At 53.1% G+C, this 26,932-nt stretch overlaps 1 protein-coding gene across 3 annotated transcripts; it reads right to left on the bottom strand.

Annotated features, from left to right (window-relative positions):
- Nucleotides 1-1,207: 1,207 nt before the first annotated feature.
- Fbxl18 (F-box and leucine rich repeat protein 18) lies at nt 1,208-24,198 on the bottom strand. Of its 3 annotated transcripts, none has more exons than XM_032887062.1 (5): nt 23,638-23,769; nt 17,475-17,681; nt 14,403-15,946; nt 7,773-7,991; nt 1,723-1,879 (listed from the first exon to the last, which is right to left on the bottom strand). In XM_032887062.1, exons 2-5 carry the CDS (start codon nt 17,676-17,678, stop codon nt 1,723-1,725), a joined length of 2,124 nt encoding a protein of 707 aa, XP_032742953.1. In that variant the 5' UTR covers nt 17,679-17,681; nt 23,638-23,769. The 3 variants fall into 3 exon arrangements, with proteins under 3 accessions (XP_032742954.1, XP_032742953.1, XP_032742955.1); XM_032887064.1 differs by lacking the exon at nt 1,723-1,879 and adding an exon at nt 12,619-12,709 and having other exon boundaries at nt 7,910-7,991; nt 23,638-24,198; XM_032887063.1 differs by lacking the exon at nt 23,638-23,769 and having other exon boundaries at nt 1,208-1,879; nt 17,475-17,678.
- Between the last annotated feature and the right edge of the window lie 2,734 nt (nt 24,199-26,932).

The raw sequence follows: 26,932 nt of genomic DNA, 5'->3' as shown, positions 1-26,932 counted from the left end.
TGGTTCCAGCCTTGTGAGACTTCAACCTGCCCCCTGGAACCTTATTCCAATGGCCTGCGATGCCAGGAAGGGACAGGACAGGCTCAGACTGTGTTAGGTCTGGGAGGGTAGGGGCTCCGGGTATGGGGTGGGTGTCCCCTGGGATCTCCTGCACACAGACCAAGCCTCTGGCTAGGAGCTAAGATCACTCAGCAACAAGGACAGGGAGGAGCACCGTAGGCTCTACAGAGAATCGAGGATTCCCTCAGGCAAGAGACTGGCTGAGGAGGGAGGGCTTGGCACTGGAGGCCCCGAGTAAACACTGAGGCTAGAATGGCAAGGGGCCAGGCAGAGGTACAGTTCTTGGGGCCTGGGCCTGAGGGCTGTTTCCCTAACACTGTGGCCAAAGCCAGGTCTCCCGGCACAGCCTAGCTCTGCTCCTCACCAGCAAGGGATGCTGGGAAGGAGGCCCCAGCGAGACAGAAGATGAGGGCAGGCCAGGTCTGGGGAGGTCACCAGAGTGAGTGAGGCCTGGTGGGCCTGCATGGACTGAGATGTCTGGACTGGAAGCCACCTGCATCGGTGTCCACATGTCCTGGAGCCATCACAGGAGAGGAGCAGGTGGGAGTCAGTTGGATCAATCGGAGCACAGCTCCCACACATCCCTGCTGGGGGCTGCTGGCTCAGTCGTGCTACCGTGAGAGATGAGTGAAGCCACAGACACTGGGTCCTCTTTAGCTTTGTCCTTTTTCTCTGACGTGTTGAGAGTGAGACAGGGTTTTATGTAGCCCAGGTTATCCTCTATCTCAATTATGTAGCCGAGGGTGACCCACACTTGTGCCTTGACCTCCTGAGTGTGAGCTGCCACACGCAGGTGTGTGTGGTGCTGGGGACAGAACCTGGGCCTGCCCACACACTAACTCACTCAAGCGGCGCTCTTGGTGGATTTTGTGAGGACTAAACAGGAAGGTGCTCCCTGCTCCAGCCCCCTGTGCTCACTCTGGCTTTTACCATTTTTGTCTATCCTAACGAGGCTAGCGGTTGCATTGCGACCACCACAGCACCTGGAGCTTTAAAGCGGAAGCCAACAGACTGAAGGAGAAGCGACCACTTGTGAGACACAGGCTCAACTCCGCAGGCTCAGTCTGGGCATGAAGCCACCCCACAGTCTCTGCCCGGGACCCTCTGGTACAAGATCACTGAGCTGAAAACATCTCAGAGACAACACTGGGCTAAAACACTTTTTTCTTTGTGGTGGGGATGGAACCCAGGGTCTCACGTGCACGAGGCGAGTACTCTGCCACTGGACCACACCCTAAATGTATCTCAGTAGGAAAAGGAGCCACGGGCTCACAAATGTCATTTCACAGTGACAGCCTGGCCCACCCTGACTCCATGTGGGTACAGTCACATTACTGAGCTCACCTGTAGATGACCATGGACAAAGGTGCAGGGGACAGTCCCCAGGCTGAAGCCCGGGGCTCGCAGCCCACACAGCCCCCAGGAGCACGGCCAGCCCCTGAAGGCCAGCCTGGCTCATCCACTGCCCATTCATCCATGGCTCACCAGATTACTCCTTGTCACTGAGCCCAAGCACTCCTAAGAATGAGAGAAAAACCCAGGGGACTGGGGTGAATGTCTCAGGAGAACCGGAAACTTTCTTCCTGTCCCGACAAGGACCCACTGTCTGCAAAAGTCTCTGCCAGCGGGAGCGATGGGCGGGGCGGTGCCAGGGGGCCCCTCTCACCACCACAGGTTCGGGGGTTCCTCGGCCACTCTGCTTTTGAATAAGGTGATCTCGTCCAGGTGCACCATGGGGACATCTCGGATAACATCTGTCAGGCCCTCGTGGAGCAGAGGGAAGATGATGACGTTCAACGCGGGTCTCTCGGCCTGGAAACTGAACCAGAGAGCAGCCATTAACGGGATGAGGTCGGGGCTGAGGACACGGCTGGGAAGGCGGAGTGCTCGGTGAACGCACAAGAGTGTGAGTGGAGGTGGGTGCGAGGGCTGGGGCGTGGGTGCTGAGCATGGGCACCAGTGTCTCCGCAGGTCAGAGCACCTGGCTCCGTTCCCAGCTGTCCAGGATAAGGCGCTCTAACTCCCTCTTCTGAACCTCTCCCTGCACCAAGGACACACATGATGCACACAGACATACACGAAGGCAAAAGACTCATCACATAAAAGAAACAAATCTACAGAGAAGGGGATTAGTCACTGCCAGGCTGGGCGTGCTCAGTGGGTAGGATGGCAGCCTCGTGTCCTGAAATCAAAGTCTTTGCTGACCAGGTGTATGTCTGCAGTCCCAGCACTCAGGAGAGGCGAGCGGGGCTCAGAGGCTCAGGTCATCCTCAGCCACATGCTGGGCTTGACATCAGCTTGGACTACACAAAGCTCTGTCTCAAAACAAAAACCAAAGCGGCCGTGGTGGTGTACACCTTTAATCTCAGCACTCAGGAGGCAGAGGCAGAGGCAGGAGGATCTCTGAGCTCAAGACAAGCCTGGTCTACACAGTGAGTCCCAGGACAGCCAGGACTACATAGGAAGACCCTGTCTCCAACAAAACAAGACAAAGCTGTAAACGGAAGCAGAACTCACTCGGAGTGAGTTAAGGGGCGGGAAGGCAGAATGCTCTCTGCCCACAGAGCTCCTGTTAGCAGCCTTGGGAGCCCCAAAACGGGAAACACCTTCCCCCACTGCTCTTAAATCTTGCACATTCCCATAGGAGACTTGAGAGGGTTCAGACCAAAGCTGAGGGAGGGGACAGGGTAAGCACTGGAGAAGACACGGCCCCATACTTTTCTCCACTGGGCTGCTGCAGTCTAAATATCCACACTATCTGGCCACCCTCAGACCCGAGCAGCAATGTGACCTCAGAGGCTCTGGGGTGGGAGGGGGACTAAAATACAGCTCAGTGGTTAGGAGAGGCTGCTCTTGCAGAGGACCGGAGTCGGTTCCCAGCACCCACGTGGTACGCACAGCCATCTGTATCTCCAGTTCTGGGTGGACTCAGCATCCCCTACTGGCCTCTGCAGGCACTGAACCCATATGCACACACAGGCACACGAGTTCATAAAAGTAACTGGACACTGTATTTTTTGTTTGGTTGAGGGGGTTGATTTAACTCTTCTCTCTCTCTCTCTTTTTTTTTTTTTCCGGAGCTGGGGATCGAACCCAGGGCCTTGCGCTTCCTAGGCAAGCGCTCTAACCACTGAGCTAAATCCCCAACCCCTCTCTCTTTTTTAATAGTTTATTTTTACTTCATGTGCATTGGTGTTTTGCCTGCTATATGTGTCTGAATGAGGGTCCTAGACAGACAGTTGTGAGTTGCCGTGTGGGTACTGGAATTTGAACCTGGGTCCTCTGGAAGAACAGCCAGTGCTCTTAAACCATTGAGCCACCTCTCCAGCCCTTGTTTTGGTTTGAGACAGGGTTTCTCCATGTAGTTTTGGCTGTCCTGGAACTTGCTGCCCTGTAGACCAGGCTGGCCTTTAACTCACAGAGATCCTCTTGCCTTCCCAAGTGCCGAGATAGAGTACCCTGCCACCACCTGGCTAACTAGAGGCTCCAGGATGAGGACAAAATTCCCAGGTCAACCTACCAGATGAAACATCAGACAACGTCTTCCCTCGGATTTGGCCTGTGGCCTCTTCGAGATGCCAGTGCTACGGTGGGGCCCACACACCTTGGCCATCTTACATGGGCCTCGGGGTTTGTGCTCATGGCTCCCAGCTCCTGAATGTGTTCAGTGGAGCTGGGCCTTAGTAACCACCTAGACCAGCATCCAGGCCACGGTCCTCCCAGCGAGCCAGCAGAGACAGAACCGCATGGTCAGCTTGCCAGGGTGAACACCCCAACGGCCTCATCTAGAGCTACCACAGAGCAGTGTTGAGCTGGGCAGCTCCCAGACTCCAAACATCTTCTACAGAAGCTGCACAGGCTATGGAGCAGCGGGCTATGGAGCGGCGGGCTGCGGAGAGTCACAAAGCCCATTCTTTTCATGTCTGTTATTTTTAACTTCCTTGAGACAGGCTTTCACACTTCAGGCTTCCCAGGCTGGCCTCAAACTTGTTATGTAGCCAAGGATGACCTTAAACTTTGGATCCTCCTGACCCCACCTCCCAAGTGCTGGATTATAGACCTGAACCACTATGCCCAGTTTGTGCCATGCTGGGGACGGAGCCTCAGGCTCTGTGCGTGCCAGGAGAGCCCTCTACCGACCAAGTTTCATCCCCAGCTCAATTCCATTCTTTGACACTGATGTCCAAGCCTAGGGCTCTTGGCATCAGCCAGACTTAAGCAATCCCCTGCTCCCCGTGAGACCACCTCTCTGCACGTCTGCAGATCAGACGCAGATTGAGCCCTGTTCGCCTGGCACGGAGGATCACATGTGTGCATTCAGTCTTGAGTGCAGCCCCTGAGGCTGTCGTGGGCCAGAGCTTGCCAGAATGATGCAGCAGGGGGAGGGCTGTTAACTAGGGTTCTTGCAAGCTGGAGACCCAGAAAAGAAAGGCCCCTATGTTTGTATGGGACACGACAGGGACTGGAGCAGCCGGCCGGCCTTTCAGGGTCATGTGCCCCAACATACGGCGACAGACCACAAACACACTTTAAGATCCCACGTGGGAAGGCAGTGCCAACTGGGCCTCAAGAGAATGACAAGGCCACCACAGTGGACAGCAGAGCTCTGTCACTGAGAGGACCTGGAGGACAGTACCTCACACTGCACTTGGGTTTGGGATTCCTGAGTCTTTAGGCCAGAGGCTGTGCGACACTACCACAGGCCTCTGGCTCACAGATGTCAGGTCTGTCACTGCTGTCACTGCTGCAGGCGAGCGGTGGCCCTCACCCTCACTTTGCTACTCTCTGGGGTTCTGCCAGGGCTATCACACATGCTTCTGGGCTCAGGCCCTGCTGCAGGGAGGGCACAGGACCAGGCAAGTCCCACACAGGACTTAGCTGCCATGTCTAGGCCATGTAGCAGCAGGCAGACACGAAGAGGAAAGCTGGGAAGCCAATCCCAACCCTCTGGGAAGATGGCACAGGTGGGGTGATTGGCAGTGGTCCCATGCCACAGCTCACCCAGGGTCACAGCAAGGTTCCAGTTGTGCCTGGAAGAAGAGGCTGCTTCCCAGAGACCAAGTTGGGAGAAGACTCAGGGTCTCAAGGCTAGTGAGACGGGTGCAGGCCCAACCTCCACAGTGCCACAGTGCCAGCTTTCACTGGAAATCTTGAGACCAAATGACACAGGGTCCCCCCCATTCCCAGGGATCTCAAGGTCTGGCAAGAAATAGGCCCAAGGAAGCAGGGGACCTACGAGGAGGGATCCTTCCCTGCTGAGTGTGAAGCAGAGGTAAGAAAGAGAAGTCTAGGGTGGGCTTATCAGAGAGCCACGCTGGCGCCCAGACTCTGTCGCATCAGTGCTGTGGGCGGACACCAGAGCAAGCCCACCAAGCATAAGCAGCCCAGCACAAGGTTCTGGGAAGATGGGACTGGACAGGCTGGTGCTGGGACGTGTGAGCACGGGAAAGTGGAACTCTGTTAGTCAGGCAGGGGTACTTCTCTGCTCACCATCCTGGGAGGCCACAAACCCCCGGGCTCCACCAGGAACCTCTGTCACTGAGTCTGGTCTCCAGATGCTGGATCCAGACCTCATATGAGGCCAAAGAGGCCTCAGATAGGGGAGGGACTTGTAGAAGAACCCAATACCACACCCAGGGCGCTGCAGGGTGCAAAAGGAGAGAAAAGGAGCTGGAATGACGGCACATCCATGTCATCCTAGTGCTGGGGAGAGTCGAGAAGTCAATGCCCAGAACAGCACCAAGAAGCAGGAAATTCCAAGGCTGAGTCATGGCTCAGCCGGCTGAGTATGTGCCTGACACTTCCAGGCACAGCCTAAGTCTAACGTGGCAGCGTATGCCTGCAATGGCAAACCATGGGATGTGGAGAGGGAGCATCAAAGTTAAGGTCATTCTTCACTGTGTTAGGGCTAGCCTGGGATACTTGAGACCTTATCTCAAAAAGAAAGGGGTGGGGGACACACAACAAAACATGAACAAAACACGAAGGATGAACGTAGTCCACTACCCTGTGCATGGCATTAGACACAGGCAACCTAAATCCAGACTCTTTCTGTGAGGTGGAAGAAGCCAAATCCAAAACATGAAGGGCCTGAGCCACGATCTTGGCATCAAAACCAGCCAGACACGGGAGGGTGAGAAAGAAGTAACTGCCGAGGGACCTGAGGCAGTAACGCAGCCTGGTATGGGGACAGACAAGAACCAGTAGTGCAGGGAGGACGGGACCCAGCCTTTTGGCTGAAACCTCTATACTGCCGGGTGAGGGGCTGGACGTTCAAGACTGGAGTTCAGCGCTTCCTGAGCTCTCCAGGCAAGAAAAGCAGAGCGTTGGGGGCTGCTCTGTGTGTCTGAAACAGGAGGATTGCCACAACTTACAGCCAGCAAGGGCTACCCCCATAAGTGGTGTTACATGCCTATATTCTCAGCACTCAGGAGAGAGGCGGGAGGATGCAGAGTTAAAGGTCATCCCCAGCACCACAGTGGGCTCAAGGCCAGCCTGAGCTACAAACACCCTGTCTAAAAAAAAAAAGCTCTTACTAAACAGACAAAAGAAGCTTCAGGAAAGAGGACAGACAGTGCTGTTACTTCTCACAGATACCCTGGTGCTGGCTGGCAAGAGCGACACTGCCACCTGCTGGCCGCCTGCAGCTCCGCACCCTGCACAGCTGGACAGACGTTGAAAGGCCTCTGTCACTGTGGGGGAGGGGTGTGCAGCAGAGCCACCACCCTGCAGATGGCAAGGCAGCAGCAGAGGCCTCCACAGAACAGCCTCTCTGCCAGTCTCTAGGGCTTTGCCCAGCCCCGAGGCTGCCAGCAATAGCGGAGAGGAAGGTTTTGTGCTGGCCTGGGTCAGGACTCAGCACTTGCCCTGCAGGACTTCCTCAGACCAGCCACACACTCTCTTGACTTACATTTTCTTAAAGACAGGGTGGGTCTCATGTAGCCCAGGCTAGCCTCAAACTTATCACATAGTAGAGTAGAGGAGGACCTTGAATCCTGCCTCCCTCACCAAGTGCTGGAGTTATAAGCATGTGCCAGCACATCTGTGGTACCGGAGACTGGGATTTATTTACATATGTACACGTGTGCGTGTGCGTGTGCTTGGGATGTGCACCCACATAAGCTGATGTGCACCATATCTATACAGTTGCCCAAAGTGTCTAGGAGAGGCCATCAGACAGCCTGGCTGCCTCGGAACCTGATCTGTAGACCAGGCTGGCCTCTGCTCTAGGGGGCTGACACATCCATGGTGCGGTAAGATGACTTCTGAGTCGTCCCTCTGGCCCCCTGCTATAGGAACTGACCCCGGGGCTTGGTGTCTGCTCGGCAAGCCCCCTACCAACTGAGCTAAACTCCCAGCCCCGCACTTGCTGGCTGAAATGGTTGCTGTGTAGGCCAAGCCTTGAACCCATCATGTAGCCCAAATCCCCGATTCTGCCTCAGTCTTCTGAGTTGCTGGGGGCCCAGCCTTTACAATGATGAGGGGAGACTTCAAGATGAACTCTGAAGCTGAGGCTAGCCCTAAACTCCCGGGCTCTTTCTGTCCCAGCCTTCCTCGTGGCTGAGACCAGAGACTCCCTGCAGGAGGCCAGGCCCTCTGACCATGCTGTTGGAATCTGGTGCTCCATCTCCCCAGTGTCAATCATGGGCTGAGGACACAGGGGCCTGGGGGCAGCAGTACTGTCTGCGACCTCCCGGGCACACGCCACTCACCTCCGGAGGAGCGACTGCTGTAGGCTCTTGCAGGTGGTGAGGGATTCTCCGGTGAACATGTGACACATGACGACCTGCAGGCAACGGGCCATAAAGGCCAACACGGCATCGGGCTGCAGAGTGCCGCTGCGAGACACCAGGCACAGGCGCTGCAGAGAGGAGCACTGGCCCAGGGCCTGGAAGAACTGTGCGTTGGCGTTGAAATAGGGCTGCTCCAGCCTGCAGAGAGACGGCTGTGAGCTCTGGGGACTAGGGAGGCTAGCCACTGCCTACAGACCTGCTGGCATGCACCGGCTCAAGGCCATCTCACTGCCTTTAGGGTGCCCCCCAAGCCCACCCCACCACGCCTCACACCGCCACACCTGCTGGTCTTATGGGGGTGGGGGAGAGGACTCACACGTGGCTACCCTGGGGAGCCAGTCTGATGGCAGACATGGATCAGCCAAGGAAGGCAGGAGAAAGTGGGAGTCCAGAGGGCCGCAGTGAGTAAGGAAGGGGAGCCTGTCTGAGCTGCTTTGAGGCCAGCATCAGCACCCTGCCGTCGGCCCAGAGAACAAGCTTCGTCACACAGGCTCCGCATAAGGGAGACCATCATTCTTAGACAAGGAACCGGACTCTTGAGGCCACAGAAGTGGTCAAGTGGCCTTTTCCCCTTCACCAAGCACTCCAGTCGCCTGCATCTGTAGAGCCCCAAGTGACACACATTCACACTGGAATTCTGAACCGATCCCTCCACCAGTTTTGAATCTAAGACTTATTCATTTATATTTTATACAAATATGTGTGGATTCCTGCATGTATGTACCCAAGGAGGGCAGAGGAGGCTGTCAGATCCCCGGGAACTGGATTCTGGGGTCCTCTGCAAGAGTAGTACATGAACTTAACCACTGAGCCACCTCTCTGTGGCCCCAGAAATTGTGTTGTGACTGAACCCAGGGCCTCGGCGTGACAGCCAGGCTGCAGGCCCAGCTCTTCCCTTTTTTTTCTTTTTTAAGTGTTCCCCACCCCCCGCAAGACCAGGTTCCTGTGTAACCCTGACCGGCTTGGAACTTGATCTGTAGACCTCAAACTCATGAGATCCACCTGCCTCTGCCTCCTGAGTGCTGGGATCAACAGTGCATACCACCGCCACCCAGATTGGTTTTCAACACTGGGACCTGAACTTAGGTCTCACATACGCCAGGCAAGCACTCCACCACGGAACCATACGCCCAGTTCTTTAGATTTTAAATCTTAGATGGGGTCTCGCTCTGCTGCCCTGGCTAGCCTTGAGTTTAGTTATTTATTTCCCTCTGCCTCAGCTTCCCAAGTGCTTTACAAGCTGTGAAAGTGGCAGCAGGGGGTTGGGGATTTAGCTCCGTGGTCAAGCGCAAGACCCTGGGTTCAGTCCTCAGCTCCAAAAAAAAAAAAAAAAAAAAAAAGGGTCACGAGCAGCAGTGTGTGTGTGTGTGTGTGTGTGTGTGTGTGTGAGGTGCCTGGTGGTGTGCAGTGTGTGTGTGTGTGTGTGTGTGTGTGTGTGTGTGTGTGTGTGTGTGTGTGTCCCGGTCCATCGGTCCTCACCATCCCCAATCCTCCCAGCAGCAGGGGATGGAAGCCCAGCGCCAGGCAGCAGCTGCCAGCTCCACCACTAGGTGGCAGTATGGACTTGCACTAAAGCCCAGGGATCCCCAGGCTGAGTTACACATTGTGTCCTATATACGACTTTTCAAACCTTTTTCTAAGTAGATAGCTACTTTCCGAACCTTGCCCTGAAAGATGTCTTCTGTCACAGAGGTCAGCCCATCACCCTCCAACCGTGGGGCCAGTGAGCCCTTACCCTCTCCCACATGAAGAAGGCTGGTTGGCAACCAGCATGGCTGGGGAACTGACCTAACATGGGTGCCATCTGAGGCATCTGAGGGTAGGCAGAAAACAAGGAAATGGGATCCACCCAGGTTGGACCTCATTCCAACTCCATTTCTTCCCAGCTGGCACAAACTACCAGTCAGCGAGGACATGCTGCTCTCTGGATGACTGCACCTCTCCCCTCTGATGCTGCTCTCTGAGCCAGGCAGGATGTGGGAGGAACACAGCTCAAAGGTACCCCGCGACTGTGCCAGGCCTGGTTCTTGCTTCTGCTCAAGCAGCCTAGGGTGACTTGGTAATCCTCAGCCTCCAGTCTGCCTGACCTGTGGCCCTCTCGCCACAGGGCTGCACCCCAAACCTACATCCAGAGCAGCGTGTCTGTCCTTGGTGGAGCCTCCAACCCACGGGGAGCCAGGCTGGTACCAGCTCAGGCTCACGATAGGCTGAGCTGGAGGTGGTAGCAGGTGAGCCTGGGCTTCCCAGGGCTGCCACCAGAACGCTTCCCCACCCCGGAGCCCCCATAACCCCAGGAAGCAGGCCCAGAGCAAGCAAAGCCTCCTGAGCCTATAGCTGCTCTCCTGCCGCCTGCTGCAGCATCTCTGGGCTCGACTGCCTCAGAAGGCAGCAATCCAGAGGAATGGGGCCATTTGGCTGTGTTCTGGAAGCCTGTGTCTGTTCAGAACAGGCAGTACCTTACACGGCAGACTGTGGCTGTGGGCACAGGCTGGAGCTGGGCAGAGACGCCACATGAACCATGATCAAGCTCTTGGGAAGACCTACAAGACAAATTCATCTCCAATCCTGCAGGACTCCCGTGATGCACACGTGATTCTGCCTCGGGAGAGGATGCTAGTTCTCAGGGACAAACCAATATATAGCCCAGGCTGGCCTGGAACTCAGTCTTCCTAGTTCAGCCTCCTACGAGCTGGGATTATAGGTCTTCACCACCATGCCTATGGGAAAAACACCCATGGGGGGGTGGGGCAGGGCAGCAGAACAGCATGATCTAGAAAGATCTTGGCTCTGAAAGATTCAGAGACTCCCCTGGGTTCCTTGAATTTACAAAACCAAAGGAAGTAGGCAACAGCCATGGCCCGGCAGAGGGGTCATCCATCAAATGTATTCTCTGATCCATCTTCTCTTTCTTTTCTTTTTCTGAGACAAGACAGCCTCACAGAGCCCAGGCTGGCCCAAACTATGTAGCTAAGCAGTAACTGAGTTTCTGACCCTCCTCCCTCCGCCCACCCCGACGCTGGTTTTGCAGGTATGCTAGTTAGCACACCCAGTGTATGGAACTGAGGATGGACCCCAAGACTACGTGAGTGTCTGCTGACTGAGCTGCCTGCCCAGCCAGGATCTTTCACATGTCTGCCCTTCTGGCAAGCAATGACTTAACTGTGGCTTCAGGAAAGGCCAGGGGTGTGACAGGACAGGAAGACAAAGGTGTGAGAGACATCACAAAGGAAGCAGAGGAAGCAGAGGGAGGCCCGATGACTACAGGGGAGACGGATGCAGGCAGGGAGGAAGGCATCCATCTGTGCGCCTGGGAAATGCGGAAGGCAGATGTGCGAGGGAGGAGGGGCGGCTGCTGTGGTGGGCCTTGCCCGATACAGCTACCAAGTTTTCACAATGCAGACGGGAGCCCAAGGCTTCTATCTGCCTTGTTTTTGTAGTTGCTAACACAGGGTCTGTGTAGCCCAGGCTGGCTTCAAAGTCACTATGAAGCCAAGGATAACCCTGAACTGCCCGAGTGCTGGGATGTCGGGCAGGTAAGCAGTCTCTGTATCTGGTTGGGTTTTTGTTTGTTTGTTGGGGTGGGGGCTATTGTTGCTTTTGAAGACAGGGTCTTACTCTAGCCCAGGCTGACCTTGAACTCAAGGCAAACCCCCGCCCCGGCCTTAGTCTCTTGAGGTGGTGGACTACTGCCTGTAGCCACAGTGCCTCCGTGTCCTTCTGCTTCCTCTGTGGTGTCCGTCACACTCGGGAGCCACAGTTAGTGCGTGTGCCACCACAATCCACTGACTGGGACACAATCACTAGACTGGGGGACAGGAAAGGCCACAGGCAGAGACAGTGGGAAGGCACAGGACCCATGCACATGGATACCCAGGCATGGGTACAGCCCTGTCTACAGAGACAGCCAAGGACCCTCTCTGCTGAGCATAAGGCTGGGTAGGTGACCAGACGGGGCAGAAAACACACAGGCTTTGGACCTAGACGGCCTCAGCGTGTCTGTGCACCAAGGCTAGCTATGGAGGCGAGCAGCCCGGAACCAGCTTCATGCTAACTCCAGGAGGGGAGCAGCGAGATGCACAGGGTTCATCCTTCCCTCGTGGATCCTGGAGCCACGGGAAGCTCTGCCTTGGACCGACAGGTGAGTGCTTCCTGCTTCTGACTCGACATCCGCACCCAGGGATGTTGTGGGGGAAAGGTCAGCGTTGCCCAGGCTCTCAGCACAGCCCACGTTGGCCAGTTTTATGTCCACTTGACCCAAGCTAGAGTCATCTGAGAGGAGGAACCTCAACGGAGCAGAAGCCACCATAAGATCCAGTTGTAGGCAGACACACCTGTGCAGCTTGTCTTAAATTAGTGATCGGTGGTCCCATCCCTGGGCTGGTGGTGATCAAGGTGGTCATTACGGTAATAGGAGCCCTAAGTCAGGCACCAAAGCAGCAGCAAGCGCACTGGCGAGAGTGACAGCAGTGTACAAGACCCCATAAGCTAAGGGATGACTTCTAGACCTCACTGGGGCCTCCGCCCACCCACCCACACCTACAAACTGGCAGGGCCCTTAAGTCCTACCACCTCTTGCCTGCCCAGAAGCAGGGGCAGATACACGCCCTTCATTAACCTAGTATGGTGAAGTGTACTACACTCCCAGACAATCAGAAGTTCGTCATCCTCAGCTACATGGAAAGTTATGAGGCCAGCCCAGGACACACACGACTCTGTCCCGGAAGGAAAAAAGGAACGCTTACAATTTAGGCAAGACGGGCCACACCTGTGCTCCCAGGCTCTGGGGGTTGAGGTGGGAGGATCAGGAGTTCAAGGCCTTCATAGATGACAGTGAGTTCAAAGTAAGCCCGAGCAACCTGCTTAAAGTAAAAAGAAAGCTGGAGACAGAGCTCAGTGGTGGAGCGCTTTGCTTCCCTAAAATATGCAAGGCCCTCACTGTTTATGGGGGTGCAGGCCTGTAATTACAGGTGAGGTAAGAAGACCATCAGCTAGAGACCATCTTGGGCTAGAGAGAACCTATCTCAAAAATCCGAGGACTGAAGGGGGTGGGGATTTAGCTCAGCGGTAGAGCTAAAAAGTTGGTTTTTTTTCGGAGCTGGGGACCGAACCCAGGGCCTTGCGCTTCCTAGGCAAGCGCTCTACCACTGAGCTAAATCCCCCAACCCCCTAAAAAGTTTTTTATACAGGGTCTTATTCTGTTGCGCTGGTTGGCTTGGAACTCACTAACCCGGGCTGGCCTCAAACTCAGTGAGATCCACCTGAGTAGTCCTAAGCTCTTCTCCTTTAGATGCTGGGTGATGGCAGTCGCCCTGTACTTTACAGTGTGTCAGTGTGAATGCAGTCTGTGCTGGGCTCTGGAAACCAGCGTCTTGAGCGTGTTACGCACTCTGCCACCAAGCTACAGCCTCAACCCTTTGTTAGAGATCTTACTTCAGAACAGGGTCTTGCTAAGGTGCCCAGGCTGGGCTCAGACTCACTGTCCCAGGCAGGTCTTGAACCTGTGATGCTGAGGGACAATGGCCACAACAGGGTCCTCCAAGGACCCACTTCCCAGGATGGGTCCTGCCAAACGCCTCAAGGCCACACTCCCAGAAGGCCGAGTTCCTTTCTGAGATAATCTGTTTGCACAGCCTGCCTGCTCTTGTCCCCACAGGGCACCAGCACCAGCTCCCAGCTGAAACCCCCAGCTCGCCTCTGCCTGCCCCTGTTGCCCCATCTCCCTCTCCCCTGCTGCCTCCTGCAGTGCCCTGGCTGCTCTGGGACTTGGGTCACATGCTGTCAGACATCCAGTACACCTTCGTCCTGAAGTCCCTAGCCAACTGCATACACCCTCCAAGAGTCACTGTGAGGGGCCTGGGGAGATGGCTCAGTGGCTGAGTGCTTTCTGGCAAATACTAAAAACTGAGATCAAATCCCAACAACCACATAAGACCCAGGCAGGCCACACATGTCTCTGACCCCCAGGAAGTCACTGGCCAGCATCAGGCTCAGTGAGACATCTTGTCTGAGGAAATAAAGTGTGGAAGAATGGGGGTGGGGGGCTCAGGGTTAGTTAGGTAAGAGCACGTGCTGGGGAAGTCTAATGGCTACAGTCAGCCCTCGGAGCCCACATAAAGGTGGGAGGACAGAAGCAAACACATGCATTTGCCTTCTGGCCCCCACAGGTACACTGTGGCGCATGCTCCCCATGGTAACAGTGATAAAATTTAGACTAGGTATAGTAGGGCACACCTTTAATCCCAGCACTCAGGAGGGGACTCTGTGAATCCAAAGCCAGTCTGGTCTATATAATAAGTTCCAGGACAGCCAGGGTGACATCCTGAGACCTTGTCTCAAAAAACAGGGAGTGAAGAGCTGGGGGAAATGGGACACAGACCTGAAGAGATGGCTCAATGGTTAGAGCACTGGCTGCTGTTCCAATGGACCTCAGCCCCTCACCCCTCAGTCCCTTGCCCCTCAGACCTTTATATATCAGGTCCTCACCCCTCAGCCCCTCAGACCTTCATCTCAGACCCTCACCCCTCAGACCCTCACCCCTCAGACCCTCACCTCAGGTCCTTCAGACGCTTGCAGTGCTTCAGCATGTCGGCAAGAGCAGGCATGTACACCACCTTTCCCATCATGCCTAGGTTGGCCAGCGACAGGGACTGCAACTGCTGGCACTGTAGGCCAATGCTCACTAGTCCAGAGCCCGTCAGCATGCCTGGCAGCTGGGCTAGTGTCAGGTGCCGCAGGAAGGTCAGCTGGCCAATGGCGGCCACCTCTGAGTCCCCCACGTTCTGTGCCCGACTGCAGGGCGGGAGGGAGTTGCGGATGGCTGGCTCATTGCGGGGCATGGCTGAGGAGAAATTGGACCCGATCAGTTCCAGGTGCTCCAGAAATGGGAGCTTCTTCAGCAGAGACCAAAACACAGAGGCAGGCTGTGGGGCTGACTGGCCCACAAAGGGGTTGGGACAGGTCTGCACCCCAATGCGCACCTTCTTGCCAAATCCACGGGGTACTGCGTGCATGGCTGGTGGGGCAGGCGCACGGTCAGGCCTGGGTGCCGAGTCAGCCACAGAGCAGACAGGCAGGGACAGGGAGCGCAGGTGGCAGAGCCGAGCCAGGAGCTGGCAGAGGTGGCGGCCCAGGCCGTCAGAGCTGTGGTGATGGGCGGCTGAGAGATTGAGGTGATGCAGGTTGCAGCAGGACTCCACCAGAGTCTCGAGGATGCTGCTGTCGATGTCGTCCTCCGCCTTCCGCAGCAACGAGTCCGCGGACAGGCAGTGCACGCAGCCGCTGAGGTTGAGGCTGGCCAGGCTGCGCAGGTCCTTCCCCCCATTGATGAGTCGCTGGATCAGGTGACCGCCTGACAGCGAACACCGGCTGAAGCTGAAGTAGAAGGGATTGTTGAACTTCATGTGCTGGAGGAGGGTGGAGCCATTCAGCCAGGACTTGGGCAGCTGCAGGGCATCCAGGGCCACGTTGCGGGCCATGGAGTCCAGCAGGTTTTTGGTGGCCCCGCTCTCTGCAAAGCTGCCGGGGACGGAGATGAGGAAGGCATGCAGGTTCTCAGGCGTGCGGTCGCTGAGCACAGCGAGGTAGAGTCTTACCACCTCCTGGTTGATGTAGCCAGGGGCCAGGCGTGCGTAGAAGACACGCAGGTTCTGGTAGTGGGGCACGTTGCTCTGGCCCACCATGAGCTGGCCTGAGAGGACGGCGCCCTCACGGGTGCGGTCCAGGATCTCGAAGTACAGCAGCAGCTTCTGCAGGCTGGCACAGCAGGGCACCACACCGTAGGACGGTGTGAAGAGCGTCTGCTTGAGCTCCTGCACGCGGCTCAGCGTGGCCTTGCACTCACTGCTCAGCTGGCTGGCGTCGAAGCCAGGGCTCACGTCGATGGCCAGTGAGCGCAGGCGCTGCAGGCAGGAGAGCACCCTGGACAGCCGCAGCGAGGTGAGGTGACAACCTGACAGGTTCACCTTCACCAGGCTGTGACAGCGGGCCACGTGCTCGATGGTGGAGCCGGGCAGCCAATAGCAGCCTGCCATGTTCAGCTGCTGGATCTCCCGGCCAATCTCCTTCACCAGCTGCTTCACCTTCTCCTCACTGGCCTGCAGAGTGGGACAGGGCAGGAGAGACAGGTGTCCCTGGCTACTTCCCACTCCGGCTCGGAGGAGAGTGCCACCCTTCCTCTTCCAGACACCCATCACTGCCAGCAGTCAAGAGACGACCCGGCTCCCAGGAAGATGTTCGCTAGCCAGGCCCTGGTGGCACGTGCCAGTCATTCCAACACTTGGGAGGCTGAGACAGGAGCATTACAAGTTTGGCTACAGAGTACCAGCACAGCCTGGAGACTCTTGTTTCGGGGTTGGGGATTTAGCTCAGTGGTAGAGCGCTTGCCTAGCAAGCACAAGGCCCTGTTGGTCCCCAGCTCCAGAAAAAAAAAAAAAAAAAAAAAAAAAAAAGACTTTGTTTCAAAAAAAAAAACAAGCTTTTCATCCCAGCACTTTGGAGGGAGAGGCAGATGGATCTCTGAGTTTGGGGCCAGCCCAGTCTACAGAGTGAGTTGCAGAATAGCCAAGCTACATAAAGAAAGCCAATCTCCAAAAAAATTAAAAAGTAAAAAAAGAGAAAAGCAGCTGCTTGCTAAAAGCTGTCACTGGGACTGGAGGAATGGCCGTGGTGCGCTCTGCTCCTCCAGAGGGCCTGAGTCCAGTTCCCAGCACCCACATCGGGCGGCTCACAACTGCCTGTAACTCCAGCTTCAGGGAATCTGACGCCACTGGCCACAAGAACTCACGCAGGGGCACACACATCTAAAAATAACTAGCATTTTACAGCTAGAATTTTTGCTAGTTTGATTTTGAGACAGGGTTTCTCTGTGTAGCCTTGGCTGTCCTGGAACTTGTTCTGTAGACCAGGCTGGCCTCGAACTCAGAGATCTGCCTGCCTCAGCCTCCTGAGTGCTGGGATGAAAGGCGTGCGCCACCACCGTACAACATGCTGTTGCATTTTTTTTAAAGACGGGGTTTCACTGTGTAGCCCTGGCTGACCTGGCTGACCTGGCTGACTCTGTAGACCGGGCTGGCCTTGAATTTACAGATCCCCCTGCCTCAGCTCCTGAGTGCTGGATGACAGGCACATCCCACCACTGGACATACAGGCACACCTGTCTGTCTGTGTGTGACTAACCTGGTCTGAGCTGTGAGCATCTTGCCTCCCCCTCCTGAGTGCTGGGACTACATGTGTGTCCTACCGTGGCAGGCTGGTGTCTCAGTTGATCAGAGACTTCAGCCCTTTGCAGCAATGTCTACTGTGTCATCTGCTGTGCCACTCCACAAAGACCTTCCACCATCTGTCCTGTGGTGCAGCTCTACCCTGTAGCGCCTACATGGAAGGCCTTCCATTGAACCCTGCATTTGAGGCCCAGGCTCCCGCCCTCCCAGAACTCCATCCACCTGCACTACCCCCACTGCCACGGGGCACATCACCTACCCTTTTCCACCCTGGCTCTGACACTTAGCGTATCCTCAACACCACTCCCGGCCACACAGTCTTCTGTGCACATATCGGTGCCTGCCACTGGCCGCCGCAGGCTGGCCCCTGGCTGGTCCTGCCCTCCTGCCCGCCCTGCCTCACCTGGTAGTCCTTCTGCAGCAGCACAGTGTGCACCAGGCTCTTGTCCAGACACAGGGCTGCGAGCTTCCGGCAGGTACGCCGCACATTGAGAACCAGGTCCGTGCTGGGGACGTGGCTCAGGATATGTAGGAGGATCTCATCAGAGAAGCCGAGTAGGTGGGTGTCACCCGCTGCCTCTGCCGCTGCCTCGTCATCATTGGACATGTCCTGGAAGTCGGGGACAACAGAGGGAGGGTGGATCCGCCGTTAGATACTAGCTGCACAAGCAGAAGGACCTGAGTTTGGATCCCCAGTACCTACATAAAAAGCCGTGTAAGTATGTGTCTGGAATCCCAGCACTGGGGATGTGGGGACAGGAGCTTGAACATGGTTCCGGGGATATACACATGCACCACCATGCTTGCCTGCCCACAATCACTCTACTCCCTTTTCCTTCCGTCCTTCCTTCCTTCTTCTTCCTTTTTTTTTTTTTTTTTTTTTTGGAGCTGGGGACCGAACCCAGGGCCTTGCGCTTGCTAGGCAAGCGCTCTACCCCTGAGCTAAATCCCCAACCCTCCTTCCTTCCTTCTTGACAGCATCTCATGTAGCCAAAACTAACCACAAACTAGCCAAGGATGACCCTGGACTCCTGATCCTCCTGCCTCCACCTTCCAAGTGCTGGGGTCACAGGCATGCTCCACCAGGCCCAGTAAACAGTGTGACAGCATACAGGGCGCACAGCATACAGCACATACAGGATACAGCACGCACAGCATACAGTACATACAGGATACAGCACGCACAGCATACAGCACGCACAGCATACAGCACATACAGGATACAGCACGCACAGCAGACAGCACATACAGGATACAGCACGCACAGCATACAGCGTGCACAGCATACAGTACATACAGGATACAGCATGCACAGCATACAGCACATACAGGATACAGCACGCCCAGCATACAATGTGCACAGCATAAAGCACGCACAGCATACAGCGCGCACAGCATACAGTACATACAGGATACAGCATGCACAGCATACAGCATGCACAGCATACAGCACATACAGGATACAGCACGCACAGCAGACAGCACATACAGGATACAGCACGCACAGCATACAGCGTGCACAGCATACAGTACATACAGGATACAGCATGCACAGCATACAGCACATACAGGATACAGCACGCCCAGCATACAATGTGCACAGCATAAAGCACGCACAGCATACAGCGCGCACAGGCCCCGGAATCTCGGCCCACACCTCTGCCACTCTGCTTCCCAAGCACTTATCCAGATAGCAGCAAGAATTTACGTAAGACACTGAGCAATTCCACAGGTTCAGGCTATACTGAAAGGTCCCTTTTTATTTGTTTGTTTTTTTTTTTTTTACATCTGTGTGTGTTTCTGAGGAGAGAAACTGTGTGTGTGTGTGTGTGTGTGTGTGTGTGTGTGTGTGTGTGAGAGAGAGAGAGAGAGAGAGAGAGAGAGAGAGAGAGAGAGATGGTACACATGTGCCTGTGGAAGTCAGAGGACATCTTGTGAAGTTGAGAGGTCGGTTTTCTAATCCACTATGTAGGGCCTGGGATAGAGCTAAGGCTACCATGGCTGCAGCTGGCTCAGAGGTTACGAGTGCACACTGCTCTTGCAGAGAACCAGAGTTCAGTTCCCAGCACCCATGCTGGGTGGCTCCTGACTGCCTGTAACTTCAGTTCTAGGGAATCGGATGGTCTCTTCTGGTCTCTATAGGCGAGTACACTCACATGCATAGACCCCAAAACAGACACATACACAAAAGCACGCTAAAAAAAAAGTTGCCAGTACGTAGTGGCACACACCCATTAAAGTGGCACACACCAGCACTCAGAAGGCAGAGGCAAGCAGATCTCCGTGAGTTCGAGGCCAGCTTGGTCTACAGCAATTCTAACACAGCCAGAGTTACACAGTAAAATTCTGTCTTGAAAAAAATTTTTTATTTATTTTTTTTCTTTTTTCTATTTTTTGTAGCTGGGGACCGAACCCAGGGCCTTGCGTTTGCTAGGCAAGCGCTCTACCACTGAGCTAAATCCCCAGCCCTTTATTTATTTTTAAACATTTAAAAATCTAAAAATAAAATAAAAATTCAGGTTTTCGGGCTCGGTGTGAAGAGCCTTGACCACTGTGGGTCTGTAATGTTGTTTTGTTTTGTTTCTGACAGACAGGGTCTCCTGTAGTCACTGATCAGCTTGATGACTGGTCCTCCTGCTCCCTCCCAAGGGTTGGCCTGGTTGGTTCTGTATCTGAGTACTGTGGACGGAGTGGGGCCTCCTGAATCTCAGGTGCGGGCTCGAACCTGGAGCTCCTTCCAGGCTCCTTCCGAACAGCAAGAACTGCAAGAACCGAGGACTCCTCCACCCAGCTCAGCACAGCCTCAGATCCCCCCTTCCTGCACGCTGCATCCCAATCAAAGACACCAGCCTGCTCTGCTGCTCTGCATGCTGAGTGCCAGGCTAGCCCAGGCTGCCCGACAAGTCCTTGTTCAGAGAGGAGGAAAGGATCGCGGGTGTGAATTACTAGTTCTGTCTAACAGAAGGGTTTCTTTGTTTGCATCCCCTCTCTCTCTCTCTCTCTCTCTCTCGCTCTCTCTGTGTGTGTGTGTGTGTGTGTGTGTGTGTGTGTGTGTGTGTGCATGTATGCGTGTGTGTGAGCGAGCACGGGTGGACAGGCAGTGTCTTCCTAAGTCTCCGTCCCACTAGCATGGGATCAGACACACACACCATCTGCTTTGCTTTTTATGTGGCCACTGGAGACGCAGAGCAAGCTCTTTACTGACTGAGCCATCTCCCCAGGTCAAGGGCTTTGTTTTTTTCTTAACTGCCTGAGAAAGAAAGCACGGAATCAGGCTGATGTGAATCCAATTCACAGCCACTCTGGGCCATACCCACTCTCCCTGCAGACGGCAGGCTCCTGCCGGGATTTACTTATGGCTTAACTGGGATGTAATTGGCTTATAACTATGACACTCCAAAGCAGGCTAGAGAATTTGAAAAACCAAGCATCATAGCAGTGGACTCCTGTAATCCCATAGGCAGGCAGGCACGCACGTGCACACATACACACACGCGCATACACACACACACACACCACACACCAAGCATACTGGTGTGCTCCTGTAATCCCACAGGCACATATACACATATGTGCACGCATGAGCATTCAAAAACAGAGTCACCAGGCTGACTCAGAACTGCTCCTGGGACACACTGATTCCTGTCTTCCATGTGGATCCTCCTCTATCTGAGCCCAACCCCAGCCCTTCTCCTCTTTATTAGACCCCGTGTTGTCACATTGAGAACTACCCCTGTAATCCTATACCTAGGAGGGTGAGACAGAATTACAAAGTAAAGGCCGGCTTGGTCTACAGCCCTCCCAAAAAATCCAAACAGAAAAAGAGAAGAACCACCCTTCCGGTTTCCAACAACCTCCTCCCTCCTGGGTCCTCCTTCCAACCGACAGCATTTCTCAGCCTGGGCTTCGATGGCAGGTTTTGTCAACATGGCCTTGAACTGGCAGTCTCACTTGGTCTTGGGGAGAAGCCTTACTAGTGTGGAGCTTGTCATACAGGCATTAACGCTGACTTTGGATCCCCTGCTGCCCAGAGCTGCAGCTTGCAGCCGTAGTCCTAGCAGAGGGGAGGTGACACAAAAGGATCCCCAAAGGTGCCCAGACTACCAGCCTAACCGAATCAGTGAGGTTCAAAGAGGCCTTGTCTCAAAATGCAAGACACGAGAGAGGATGGCTCAGCTGTTAAGAGCGCTGGCTGCTCTTACGGAGGGGCGAGGTTCTGTTCTCAGCACCCACATGATGGCTCCCAACCACCATTAAGTACAGTTAAAGTCCCAGAGGTTCAACTCTCTCGCCTGGCCTCTGTGGGCACTTCACGCACATACATACATGCAAGCAAACACTCAAACACTCAAAATGAAACCACGTGCTGGGGGTGGTGGTGCACACCTTTGATTCCAGCACTTGGGGGACAGAGACAGGAGGATCTCTGTGAGTTAAAGGCCAGCCTGGTCTGCATAATGAGATTCTGTCTCAAAAATAATTAACTGAAAATGCTTTCTAAGGTAGAGAGTGCTTGTGGACACCCAACATTGACTTGGGGCCTCCACATGCATGCACTCCCACATGTCTCACACACACACACACACACACACACACACACACACACACACACACACACACACATACACACACACAACCCAGGCACAGTGATGTGGGTCTATAGTCCCTGCTACTTAGGGTTGAGGCGGGAAGATAGCTTGAGCCTGCAGACTTGACAGCAGCCTAGGCACCACAGCATCTAATCTCAAAGGCTCAAACCTTACCGACTGTCTATGTTGCCCACTCAGGGAAGAGAGAAGCTTTTGAGTCAGGACTCCACAGGGGCACATAGGCAGAAATGTCTAATCCCTAGCGTATACAAGTCATTGAGAGCTAATACAACAATACTATCCTGAAACTCCTCTTGCTGGAGCCATGACTTTCTAGCACCTCACTCCTCTCTTATTCATCTAGAGCTGGACCACACACACTCTCTTTAGTGTCAATCAAGGAGATAATTCTTACCCAGTTTTCTTCAAATGAAGAGAAGCTTCTACCCGGCCATGGTCCTCATACCCATGTCCCATCTACTCTGGGAATCACCTGTAAGTCTCACTGGATACATGCAAGGAAACTCCTGAGACTTAAAAGTATGCCCAGGGCGGCTGGAGAGATGGCTCAGCGGTTAAGAGTGCTGGCTGCTCTTCCAGAGGTCCTGAGTTATTCCCAGCAACCACATGGCAGCTCACAACCATCTGTAATGGGATCCGATGCCCTCTTCTGGTGTGTCTGAAGACAGCTACAGTGTACTCATATATAATAAATAAATAAATCTTTAGAAGTATGCCCAGAGGCCAGCAAGGGAGCTTACCTTGCAAACCCGATGACCCAAGTTCAAACTCTAGGACCCACACAACGTGCTAGATGCAGTGACCCACATCTGCCATCCCAATGTTGCTATAGCAAAGTGAGAGGATTTAGCATTACTGTTTCAGAGGCCCTGAGTTCAGCTCCCAGTACTCACTCTGGAGAGACTAATGACTCCAACTCAATGTGCATGTGATCCTCTGGTCTCCTCAGACACCAGCATTCATGTGCACACACCCACACACAGTTATACATGCACACAATTAAAAATAAATAATATAAACAAGCCGAAAGGCAAGAACCAACTGAAGTGGTCCTCTGACTTCCATATGTACACCATGACATGCACAAGCTGGTACTCACATGTGTACACACACACACACACACACACACACACACACACACACACGCTAATATGATAAAGAGATGTGCCCCCAGGTTCGAGTTCTAGGAAAGAACAAATATAACTCAGATATATAACTCAGATAGGGAGGAAGGCAACAGGGAATCAGTCAGACCCTCCCCCAGCCCCCACCATGGCCCCATACTGTTGTCTACAAAGAAAATACTGCACACCCAGACGCAGTGGGATTCTCCAGCTGACCTAGATCATAAAGCTTTGGGGTCCGTCCAAAGCCCTATCACACTCCCGCACACTACAAGCAGGCTCCAGAAAGAAGTGGGCTACACTTAAGCTGACAGGAAAAAGAAAAAAAGAAAGAAAGAGAGCGGGGGCTGGGAATGTGGATGAGTGAGTGAAGTACTTGCCTAGCAGACACAAAGCCCTGGGTTCCACCCTTAGCTGCGCATAAAAACCCCACGCGATGATGCACACCTGTAACCCCAGCATTACAAAGGCTACAACAGGAAAACTGCTGTACGTTCAAAACCAGCCTGGGCTGCACACTGAGTCCCAGGCCAGTCTGAGCCACAGTGTAAAACAAACAAGAAAACACGAGCTAAAGAGACAAGGTCCCATAGCTGCGAGAGCAGAGCCAACACACGGGGAGATGGAGGAAAGGCCTGGAAACTCAGCAGGCTATGTGAAAGGGTCCATTCTAACCATCGGGATTGTGAGCCTGGGAACAGATGAGGTCAGAAGAGAAGAGGGCCTGGGAGAAGGGTAGGAGATGGCAAGGATGGGCCTCGGAATAAGGCCAGGGTCGGCTGGGAAGCACCGAGGGGATCCCAGTCGCCGGGGCGGGAGGTGCAGGTCGTACCTCTCCGGAGCTGGCCGCCGGAGATGCAGCCTCACTGTCCCCCAGCCTGCCAGCGCAGGGATGCTCCAAGCCGGCGCGGCCACAGCTCCACAGAGACCCCGGCAAGGGGCGTGGCTGCGGCGCACGTTCTTACGTACTTCCGCTTGCGCCCGGATAGACCCGGTGCTGTAGCCATATTGGGTGTGGCATAAAGCACTATCAGGGTTCAGAGGCGCCCAGAAGGTCACCAATAGCCAGTCTCTAAGTTACCTCTGCAGTTTCCTGCTGTCACTCCAACATGCGTCCTGTTCCAGGCCTTTGCATTTGCCCTTCGCCCTGCACACTGCGCTCCAAGCCAGCTGTCAACAGCGCTCAGGTATCCTATATAACCATAGCAACCTTCATGCACACGCTCCTGAATTTACCCCTCGTCTTGCGTTATAACTCTCAATAGCTCTACGTACCATCAGACTTGCTATGCCATTTTGGTTTGTTATGAAACAAGGTCTCACCGTGTAACCCTGGAATTATCTATAAAGACCAGACTAGCCTTCTGCCTCTGCCACCCATCTATGCCTAGGCCACTGTATTTTTTTTTTTTTAAAAAAACACTACTGAGGATTGAACCTAAGGCTTCATGCGCACTAAGTAAGCGCCTGCCTGTATCCCCATAACTAAGCAGAGGTTCTGCCTGGCACTGTTCCTTGCATGTCATAACACTGAATATTTAAAGCCATTAAAAATGGTTTACTAGAGCTGCTGAAATGACTCTGACTAGCCACCTGAAGTGAGTTTGATCCCAAGGATGCATATACTAGAAAGAGAAAACTGACTCCTGTAAGCTGTCCTCTGATGTCTCTGTCTGCACATTGCCCTGTATATAGGCCCTTGCCCAAGTGCACACGGAAAGAGAAAGGACAGAAAGCCAGATGTTTTTAAAATTAAGATAATAGTTTAAAAGGAGTTGGAGATATAGTTCAGTTGAGTGTTTGTCTAGCAGGTACATAACCTGGGGTTCTGGCCCCAGCACTATATAAACCAAACCAAATGAAGGCAGGAGGACCTGCAGCAGTTCAAGGTTATCCTAGGCTATATAGAGAGTTTGAAGCCAGCCTGGGCTACATAGTGTGTTTCAGGACTAATATACCCTTCTTACCTCCTTGGAACACATAATTAAAATAATAATTATAAAAATTAGGGGCTGGAGAGATGGCTCAGTGGTTAAGAGCACCCAACTGCTCTTCCAGAGATCCTGAGTTCAATTCCCAGCAACCACATGGTGGCTCACAACCATCTGTAAAGAGATCCGATGCCCTCTTCTGGTGTATCTGAAGACAGCTACAGTGTACTTATATATAATAAATGAATAAATCTTTTAAAAAAATATTTTAAAAAAATTATAAAAATTAATCAAAATATGAATACAGCAGGAAGCTGGGTTTGAAGCCCCTAGTTAAACCCTCTAGTTTAGCATCTACTACAGAGAGAAAACCTACAAGCAATAGGAAGCCGCAGAAAGGGGTGGGTGGGGCCTGGCACAGGGGTTGGGCGGAGCCACTGAGAGAGCCCGTTCGCTGTACTTCAGCTGGTTCACTGTGCCAGATAAAGACGGCCACAAACGTACTTCTCGTCTCCATCTCCCACCACTACCATCAACACACAACAATTTCATCCTTTTTAATTTTTTTTGTTAAAAGATTTATTTAGCGGGAAAGGGAATAACACTCGAAATGTATATAAGAAATACTCAAGTTAATAAAAAAAAAAAAGATTTATTTAGTATATATAAGTACACTGTAGCTGTCTTCAGACACACCAGAAGAGGGCATCAGATCCCATTACAGATGGTTGTGAGCCACCATGTGGTTGCTGGGATTTGAACTCAGAAGCTCTGGAAGAGTAGTCAGTGCTTTTAACCAGTGAGCCATCTCTCCAGCCCCCTTTTTAATTTTTTTTTTTAGTGTTTTTTTTTCTTTTCTTTTTTTCGGAGCTGGGGACCGAACCCAGGGTCTTGCGCTTGCTAGGCAAGCGCTCTACCGCTGAGCTAAATCCCCAACCCCCCTTTTTAATTTTTAATTACGTTTCTTTTTTTTCTTTTTTTTCAAAATTGAAAATAGATAATTTTGTACAATATATTCTGATAATGGTTTCTCTGCCCTCACATCCTCCCAGATCCTCTTTACTTCCCACACACTCAAATCCACATCTTGTTCTCAGTCATTAGAAAACAGACATCTAAAAGAAAAACAAAAGAATAAAAAAGAATAAAAACAAAGAATCAAGGGAAAAAAAAGGAAACACATATAGATCACACGCACACGCACACGCACACACATGCACACACACATTGACAAACATAGATATCACTTAAGATACAAAATTGGCGACAATAATATTTAAGCAAAATACCTATAAGAGGAAAATAAGTGAAGAACAAAATACAGAAAAGCACTGTGAGACAAAAATAAAGCAAACCAAACAACACAAAAACAAAACAAAGAATAAAATATTTAAAAATAAAAACAAAAAACAAAATTATGGTTGGCTTGGCTTTGTGTTGCTCATTTACTGTTCTCTATGGATCCTGGCTGTAAGAGTGGTTTTTATATTCAGTGAGACTCAGTTTTCATTTGTGGTGGTTATAGCTTCTGGGTTAGGGATGTGGATTTGTGTCCAATTCCACAGTCACTTTTAGGATCCTATCAGGTCCAGACCTTTGTAGGTCCTGTGCACGCTGCCACATCTTTTTTTTTTTTTTTTTTCCAGAGCTGGAGACCGAACCCAGGGCCTTTCGTTTGCTAGGCAAGCGCTCTACCACTGAGCTAAATCCCCAACCCCTGCACTGGTTCTTACAATCTTTCTGCCTATTCTTCTCCAGAGTTCCCCGAAACCAGAAAAATTTCTTTCATGAAGACGATGGTAGGAGCGATTCTAGGACACAAGAATTCATTAATGCTTTTCTCTCCCAGGCCCTTTGCAGAATCAAAGACCTTCCTTTCTCAGCACCAGATTACTTCTCTTATACTTACAGAATCTGTAAATACACAGAGCGAGATCTTTACATCTTTACATCAGCCTCCATTGTCCTGCCACGGCTTCTCTCTCTCTCTCTTTTTTTTTTTTTTTTTTTTTTTTTTTTTTTTTCGGGGCTGGGGGCCGAACCCAGGGCCTTGGGCCTGGTAGGCAAGGGCTCTACCACTGAGCTAAATTCCCAACCCCACGGCTTCTCTCTTAATTACGTTTCTTATTTTACCCTGTGTGTGTGTGTGTGTGTGTGTGTGTGTGTGTGTGTGTGTGTGCTGCACGCGTGTGCGTG

Source organism: Rattus rattus, chromosome 16, assembly GCF_011064425.1.
Source record: "Rattus rattus isolate New Zealand chromosome 16, Rrattus_CSIRO_v1, whole genome shotgun sequence".
NCBI classification, from domain to species: domain Eukaryota; kingdom Metazoa; phylum Chordata; class Mammalia; order Rodentia; family Muridae; genus Rattus; species Rattus rattus.
This window is presented reverse-complemented; position numbering and strand designations above follow the sequence as displayed.

Bases quoted from the DNA above. Each gene is read 5' to 3' on its own strand.
- Fbxl18 (XM_032887062.1), bottom strand. From the start codon at position 17,678: ATGTCCAATGATGACGAGGCAGCGGCAGAGGCAGCGGGTGACACCCAC. The intron at 15,947-17,474 runs GTGAGGCAGGGC...CCCACTCTGCAG, and splicing joins TGCTGCAGAAGGACTACCAG to GCCAGTGAGGAGAAGGTGAA. The intron at 1,880-7,772 runs GTGAGTGGCGTG...TCTCTGGTTCAG, and splicing joins CAGCAGTCGCTCCTCCGGAG to TTTCCAGGCCGAGAGACCCG.